At 38.1% G+C, this 8,644-nt stretch overlaps 1 protein-coding gene across 1 annotated transcript; it reads right to left on the reverse strand.

Annotated features, from left to right (window-relative positions):
• On the reverse strand, positions 5,243–6,954 carry LOC107621324. The gene is made up of 3 exons (XM_016323353.1): positions 6,477–6,954; positions 6,187–6,396; positions 5,243–6,096 (listed from the first exon to the last, which is right to left on the reverse strand). The coding sequence occupies exons 1-3, from the start codon at positions 6,952–6,954 to the stop codon at positions 5,243–5,245; spliced, it is 1,542 nt and encodes a 513-aa protein (XP_016178839.1).

Here is an 8,644-nt window from a genome sequence, read left to right on the forward strand (position 1 = left end):
GCCTAGGTACACTGGTGAATTATTGGAAAGAAGTATATAGAGCTCTATATAGAAAGAATTACAGGAACATTTTAGGGTATAATCGTGTACAATCGAAAAACCTCGGAGGAGAGAAAATTAAAGTTGACAAAAGCTTGTGTTGTTGTAAGGCACATATATATATGTTGCGTCAAACGTCACATTACAAGTTAAAATTGGAGATTGCATCATTATTTTAGGCCACTTATTATTTTTTTCTGACTTGGTAATCATAATTTGATCCATGCAAGTTGTTGTTTGATTGTCAAGTACACACACTAACTCTACTAATGGAGTTACGTTAATTTAATATCTTCTAACCAACATAGAAAATCAAAGCAACCTTGTTGTCAAAATTTAGAATCTATGCTGTGACTAAGATTTCTTTATGCTAGGTTTAAGTTTGGATTGGTAATGCATCATTCCATTAACAAACCTTTTTTTGTTACATGACCAAATTTTGATAAAAGAAGGTTATCTTATATTAACGTGTTTTTTAATAATTTGTCACTCAACAAATCATAATTTCAACAAATCATAGTTTAACCAGTAGACATATTTGTTTCAAGCTCACTAAAGAGCCACAAAAAAATCAGCTCATTCCAGCCAATAAACAATTATTGAATCACAAGCTCACAGTCAACCAAGGCCACTCACTTACATTTTTTTTTTAATTATCTTGTTATTTCTCTTTTTTTTTTCTCCTTCTTTCTTTTCACACCACAACTTCACCCCTCAACACTAGCCACCCACCACCACCGCCACCCGCGCTATTGTCGGCCAGATGCCCATCGCCGCATCTGCTCACCTAAGTTCTAAATCTTAAAATTTATAAAATTTGAAATCTTAAATTCTAAACCATAGATAATAAATTTTAAACTTTAAAAAAAAAATTAAAAAGGTAATTTTCTTTTTATTTAGGAATAGGGATGGCAAAATTTTTCGAGACGTGGGGATCCCTGCGGGGACTGCTCCGAATGGGGATCCGATTATGGGGAATTTTTTCTGCGGGGATGGGGATGGGGGACAAAATTCCCCCGAAGCAGGTGTGGGGACCCGAGCGGGGATCCCCGCCCCGTCCCCGCTATTCCCCGAAATTTATGAATTCCTTAAATTATCCTTAATAGTTTATTTCTCATATATGTTTTTTAGTCATTTCTCACACACACATATATAGAAACCCAAAACTCCTAATCTTTATTTGCATAACCCTTCTTCAATTCAAAGATCCCTAAGACTGTCCATACTCCATCTAACCTCTCTGCAGCCACCCCCTCGTCATCCTTCTCACCGAATCGTCACACCTCACCGTGCCATCACCCTTATCGCGTCGTAATTTCTATTTGCGGCATTCTTTTTCATAACTCTACCGTCGTGTCCATTCTCCTCTCTATTGCCACGTCTCTTACCCCGTCCACTGCTTTGTCCTTTGACTCGTCGTTGCGTCCCCCTATTGCGTTATTTCGAGAGAAGTCACCATCGTATCATTTAGACTTTTTGTATAAAATCTTGCAGTTTTTGTATAAGATAGATACTTGCAGCTTTATTCATATGGAAATTAATAATTAGTTAGAATTATTATGCAGATGGGGAATGGGGATGGGGAGCAATATTCCCCCACGGCGGGGAATGGGGCGGGGATGGGGAGCAAATCTGAGGGCGGGGATGGGGAGCAGGGAGGCATCCCCCGCCCCCGCCCTGCCCCATTGACATCCCTAATTTAGGGGTGACAAATAGATTTACTCACTTTACCCTGTCAAAATAGGTGATTAAAAAATATTAGCTTGATGAGTCATAATTTTTTTTTGAAAAATTTTAAATGCTTTATTAAGTTTATTAAAATGAAAAATAAAATCTATAACTTAGTAACCAATTAATTATAAGAAGTGTTAAAAATAAGAGACTAAACTGGAGAAAAGATTTGTGTATTATTGAGTGTATTCAAGTTGTCTATTCAAGTTGTGTAGAATGATACAATATAAAAAGATATTTATAGGTACTAAGAGAATCGTAATAATAAAGACGTTATCTCCTATAATAAATATTCAGATATATTAAATAATACTAATTGATCCTAATTATATTCTAACATCCCCCCTCAAACTCAAGTGACAACTTAAGTTTGAAGCTTATTTAAAACAACGAAATAAAGAGAAAAAAGAAAAAGAGTAAAGTATCGTTTTTGTCTTTGACGTTTGGGGTAAATTATATTTATGTCCCTAATGTTTAAATCGTCATATTTGTATCCCTAACGTTTGTAAAAGTGATTCAATGTTATCCTGCCGTCAATTACACATCATGAACGCTTTAGTTTGAGTTTTAAAAACCTCTTCTTGAAGTTAGAATATAAATGTTTGGGATAGAATCGATGATCTACTCCGAAAAATAGCTCATCAAATGTTAAAACTAATTCCTATAACATTTACATAATTCACTTTTCTAAAGACATAATTGAATCTAAATACAAATAGTGGGTATAATATTAAAATCGACCACATCCAAGTGAGACCTAATTGAGAATGAATACATCCAAGTGAGAATAATTGAAAAATATAATCTGATTTGTTAGTAGAATTGATAGTAGGATAACATTGAATCACTTTTATAAACGTTAAGGATACAAATAGGACGATTTAAACGTTAGGGACACAAACAGGACTTACCCTAAACGTTGGGGACAAAAACGATACTTTACTCAAAGAAAAAAATGCATAAACTCTCTAAAACGGATGCAGACGAAACTGCCAGAAGGAAGCGCAAACGGAACTGCCGCTTGTCTGAAGGAAGTGCAGACGGAACTGCCGCTAGTCTGAAGGAAGCGTAGACGGAACTACCGGAAAGAAACGCAGACGGAACTGCCACAAGGAAACACAAAAGAAATGCAGACGGAACTGCCACGAGAAAACACAGGCGGAACTGCCACGAGAGAGCGCAGACGGAACTGCTGAAAGAGAGCAAAAACTATATGATTTCTTCATGAGAATAGGTAAGCAGCGGATATCAATGGTGTTAAATCATTCGACTTGAAAAAAAACACAAGACAGAGAGAACAGACTAGTCAGTGAGGTGAAAAAGCATCAAAGGAGTGACAAAAGGGAAAGAAGAATGACATAGAAAAAAATGCAAAAACTACAATGATTTCATCGCAAGAAAAACAGCCTATCCTCTTCAAGGAGGATATCATAGCTCTGATACCATGTTAGAAACAAGAGACTAGACTAGAGAAAGGATTTGTGTATTATTGAGTGTATTCAAGTTGTGTAGAATGATACAATATAAAAGGATATTTATAGGTACTAAGAGAATCGTAATAATAAAGACGTTATCTCCTATAATAAATATTCAGATATACTAAATAATACTAATTGATCCTAATTATATTCTAACAAGAAGTAATAAAAATTCATAAGACAATAAAAAAATTTATTTAAAAATATAAAAAAGATTTTCTTTTTTGTTTTCATGTAAAAAAAAAAAAAAGACGAGCGGCAAGCCCATGAGTTAAGCAGAACGAGTTTGGCTGGTATATTTGTTTTGTTGGACTAAATTTTTAAGTTCGGTTTGTTTTTTTTTTTTGGCAGATTAAACTGATCAGTCCGGTAAATTTCAGTTCATTTGTCACGTCCAAGTTTAGTTTTAGATTTTTTTTTAATTGTTGGATGGTTTTTAAATTAATTCGCTAATTAATGTTAGTTTTTGGTAACATAGAACGAAAATTAAGAGGTTATTTGGACTCCAAACACTTGAGAGTAATGTGTTGAAAAATTTTATAATTTTATTAAATATTTTGTAATGAGTTATGTACATATGTACGGAAATTATTTTTCTTATGGGAAAGAAGTTGGTGTTTTGGTATGATATTGGAGAGTGGGGTGATTTACCAAGCGGTGGAGTTGTCAGTCAACACGCAGGGGACGTGGTGTCTCTGCTCCTCAGCAGCGTGTCAGCACCCAGAAATATGCCGGGGGCGTGGTGACGCGGCGCGCATGCAAGGCTCTGGCACCACGCAGGGGGTGTGGTGGAGCTGGTGTCGCAGATTCCCAAGGCCTGCACCACGGGATGGGCGTGTTGACCACTACCTCCATGCAGGGGACAGGTCTCATCCCGGTAAACAACAAGCGTCGACTAAGTTGCTCTATATAAAGATCCTCCCTAATTGTACTAAGATATACAATAGTCTATTAGTGAGAGAGAAGAAGAGTTGCGTTACAAAAATTAAAGAGGGGAAGAGGGGTTACTGCTCCACAAAGAGGGGAAGGGGGGTTGCAAGAAACAAAGAAAAATGGTGGGGAAAAATAGGAAAAAAAAATTATATTACTTTGTATTTATTTTAAAAAAATGGTTCGTAATTACAGTGTCCCGGAGAAACATATTATAAATTATTTAGATCATTCAATTTATGTAAGTTGGTAAATTATATTTTTATTGTGTATTTAAATTTCTGTTATTTTTTGTTACTGGTAATGGTAATGCACTGCACGTTAATTATTTTAACAAATAAAATATTAAAATAAATAAATATATAAATATTATTAAATGAATACATATATTTTATAAATAAATATGCTAATATTTGTTTATTAATAAATGAATACTTATAACTAATATAATAAATATATTTTCGTTGATGCAGTCTAAGAAATTTGTTGGTGCGTAAGCTCGATCCGCCACAGACGTGGAATTCGATAGCCGAAAACTACTTACGTGCCACGGAATTCTACCACGTATCTAGAATTGGGGTGATAAGAGGATTTCACTCCTTTTTAGCTGCTCTGGTTGAAAGGTGGAGGCCGGAAACTCACACTTTTGTGTTGCCAGTGGGTGAGGTTACAGTGACATTGGAAGATGTCGTTCATATATTTGGCTTACCCATTCATGGAGAGCTTGTTAGTGGATGGACTGACAGTAGTAGTGACTTTGTTTAGAGTCAGAGCATGGCAATATTCGGACGTGAACCAGTACTCAGTGGTAATTCAAAATCCTATATAAAGCTTGGTTGGGTTCGACGTATCAGAGATGTGGAGCCGTTGGACACTGAAGAGTCCATAAGGAGATACGTGAGATGTCAGATTTTCTGTATGTTAGGGTCGACCCTGTTTACAGATAAGTCGACCGCATACACCCACACGAAGTATCTACCGTTGCTTCGCGATTTCGAGCGGATCCATACTTATAGTTGGGGTCAGCATGTCTCGCACATCTTTACAGAGCACTATGTCGTGCATCACGATATGATACGAAGGAGATGGATGGCCCTCTTAATCTCGTCGAATGCCAATACCCAATGTCTAAGTCCAATGGCGTCGCACCACCTGGCATATGCCTCGCCTTGCTCTTGGAGCCTCTTATAGTTGATGTTATACTCATCCACCGTTCTTGAATACCCAATGTTGACCACAAGCTTTTGCAAGTGAGGGACTTTGAATGCTCGTAGGAAGTTGCTGCCGTTGTGTCTTATACAAAACATCCACCATGCTCTTGGAGGTTGCCAGTCATCTTCGAAACGATTTACTGCTGCCCGAATTGACTCATGCCGGTCTGAGATCATTCCCATACCATCTTTTCTGACAACATGTATTTGCAGATTCCTGAGAAAGAAGTGCCACGTATCAGCTGTCTCCCCTTCCACCAAGGCAAAAGCGATAGGCACAATGTTCTGGTTTCCATCATGTGCAACAACGACCAGAAGTGTACCTTTGTACTTTCCATATAGGTGTGTGCTGTCAACTTGAACTAGGGGCTTGCAATGCCTAAATGCCCTAATGCATGGATTGAAACTCCAAAATACGCAATGAAGTATTTTTACCCCTTGCGCCTCCTCATTCCCATTATACAGTGGGCGTGTTTCTATTTGGACAACTGACTCAGGTATCTTCTGAACCATAACCGAGAGCCACCATGGCAAGGCTTGGAAACTCTCCTCCCAATCACTGAAAACTTTCGCTATGGACTTCTGCTTTGCTAACCAAGCCTTTCGGTAACTGATGGTATAGTTGAACCTTGACTGGACTTCGGCTATTATAGATTTCACCTTGATGGACGGGTCAGTCTCGACCAATGGCCTTATAGCCTCAGCAACTGTATTCGAGTCCAACTTGGAATGATCCTACGAAATCACTGCCATTGTGCACGTGTGCCTACCGTTGTATCTGCGTATCTCCCAACAACCTCTTTTTCGTATCCAGCTGACTCGGATAAGCCAGTCGCACCCACGCCCATACATCTTGCATTTTGCATTGAATGTCTGTGGCTCAGACTCATACACGTCGTAGTCAACTCCTCTAGCGATAGTGTAACTTCTAATTGCTGTCACGACCGACTTTCTAGAACTGTATTCCATTCCAATCCAGAACTCTCCGTCCTCAGGATCAGCAATGCCTACAGAAAGTGCCCATCATCATTTATTAATCAATCCAAAGTATAGATTAACAAAAACGTATTATTCAGTCATCATGTACCTATGTTTGAATATTCTGGAAACTCCGGTGCATGCATGGCGTCGAGATCCAACTCACGCATAAAAGGTGGCACGTTCATCGGTTGACTAATCCAGGGGTGAACCACTGCATTATTCGCTACTGTCTCAACTCCCACATCACCATCCTCGTCTTCGTCGCCGGCTTCAAAGTCCTCTTCGCTGTCACTATTCATTCCCTCGTACACTGCAGCTCTATCATCCTCCACCTCTAAATCATTTTGAATCCCTTCCGCCTCTACGATTTCAAACTCAACATACAGCTCAATCTGTGGCTGTCGCATCTGAGTCTGCCGGTGAATTTGAAACATATTCTGCATAGTCATTTCGTCAGTGATTGTCATGATATCAAACTGTATTAGACCACCAAAAACTACAACCGGATTCCAGTACAGAATTCTGTTCACTCTCATTAATGTACCATTCTCCATGCTTTGACAAAGACCGTTCTGAAGCTCCATTAACGTCATAGTGTATGGAACCACAAACGAAAATGGATTCTGGTACACAAACATCACTCCCTCATGAGTATTACGTATTGTATTATCTCACCGTCGCGATACACCACCAAATTTGAGGTACCCTCCATTACACTAGAAACACACTCAAAGAACACTCACACACTCTTCCTCAGAATGAAAATGGAGCCGAGCACTTCCTTATATAGAAAAGCATTCACCACGCCCTCCACGTGTTGATTGCCTCAGCCAATCACGTCTTGCCACGTGTCAACATGCCCTTGTGTGTTGACTCAGCACGCCCCCCACGTGCTGCTGCCACATCATCATGCCCCCCACGTGCCACGTCAGCACACCCCCACGTGGTGCCTCCGTGAGCCACTCAAACTACGCCACGTCATCTCGCCCCCGGCGTGCTGACTCATCACGCCCCCCGCGTGGTCCCAACTCCGACGAATCAGATGGCGCCACGTATCTTCACATCCCCACTTGTAGCAGTCACCACGCCTCCTGCGTGTTGATCATGCATTCCAAACGTCCACCATTAGGTAATACACATTGTTATCCCATTTCTAGCCAAATCACCACCTTTTTCATATTGAAATTCTTGAGCCAATGTAAGTATAATTATATTTAAGATATAATCAATATCTTTCATGATTATTTAACATGGAATTTAGAAATCCAAGAATCCCCAATACAACGAGCATAACCATCTTAGCCAGCCAAGCAGAGATCCAATTTTTTCAAAACGTAGATATTTTTATCCGGGAGAGTCCCTGAGAGAGAAAATATTTTGGCCATAACCCATCTTGGGCATGATAGAATTCATTAGAAGGAAGGAAGGTTATTGAAAAAGGAATTATATTTATCAAGTGGAAAATGGCCACAATATTCAATTCCCATTTTTCGGGACCTTTGAATCACAACAATGATTGCCACCCCTGGTGATGTAATTAGATGGACACTCACTAGAATTGAAACATGATTCTCATTATTATTTCTGTTGGAAAATGATGCATACCATATAATTAATAATTAATGAGTTTAAGTCCGCATTTCACGGCTTAATAGCTTGTCCTCATTCCAAGAAATCAAATCTTGTTATCATATTGAAGCTACCTCGCTCTTCCAATGCAAAGTTTTGAGGTTCAATTTCAGTCATCCATCAAATCCATTACAAAGATAGAGAGTAGTGGTGGAAATAATGAACTTCAAACACAAACCAAAACATGCACGCATGCCACATACAAGTGGCTCATAAATTGCTACTACTTCATGTAGAAGAATGTAACCTACATACAAATCATCACCAATCATTTGCCCACTAGCATTAATTGCTTTCTAAGTGTCCGACACTTAAACACAAACATAGAAACATAAAATTATATATGAGATATGAACATAAATATTAATTCATTTAAATGATAGTTTTTTATTTTTATCTTATAGACATCTGACATCTTAATAAACAGAATAAATTAATTTAAATTTTAAAATTTTAATATAATTTTGTCATAAGGTTGATTTTTGTTTCATCACCTCTTTTTTATCAGTGAAATTTATATTTTTAACGAGGAAAAACTCTAATAATCATATTTGTTACACATATACATGGTTGGGAAAAAAATAATAAAGTAAAGAGACAATGAGGTCTTTGAGGAATTTTGTGATAAAGTTATAGATCCTTAAA

Source organism: Arachis ipaensis, chromosome B10 (assembly GCF_000816755.2).
Source record: "Arachis ipaensis cultivar K30076 chromosome B10, Araip1.1, whole genome shotgun sequence".
Lineage (NCBI taxonomy): Eukaryota > Viridiplantae > Streptophyta > Magnoliopsida > Fabales > Fabaceae > Arachis > Arachis ipaensis.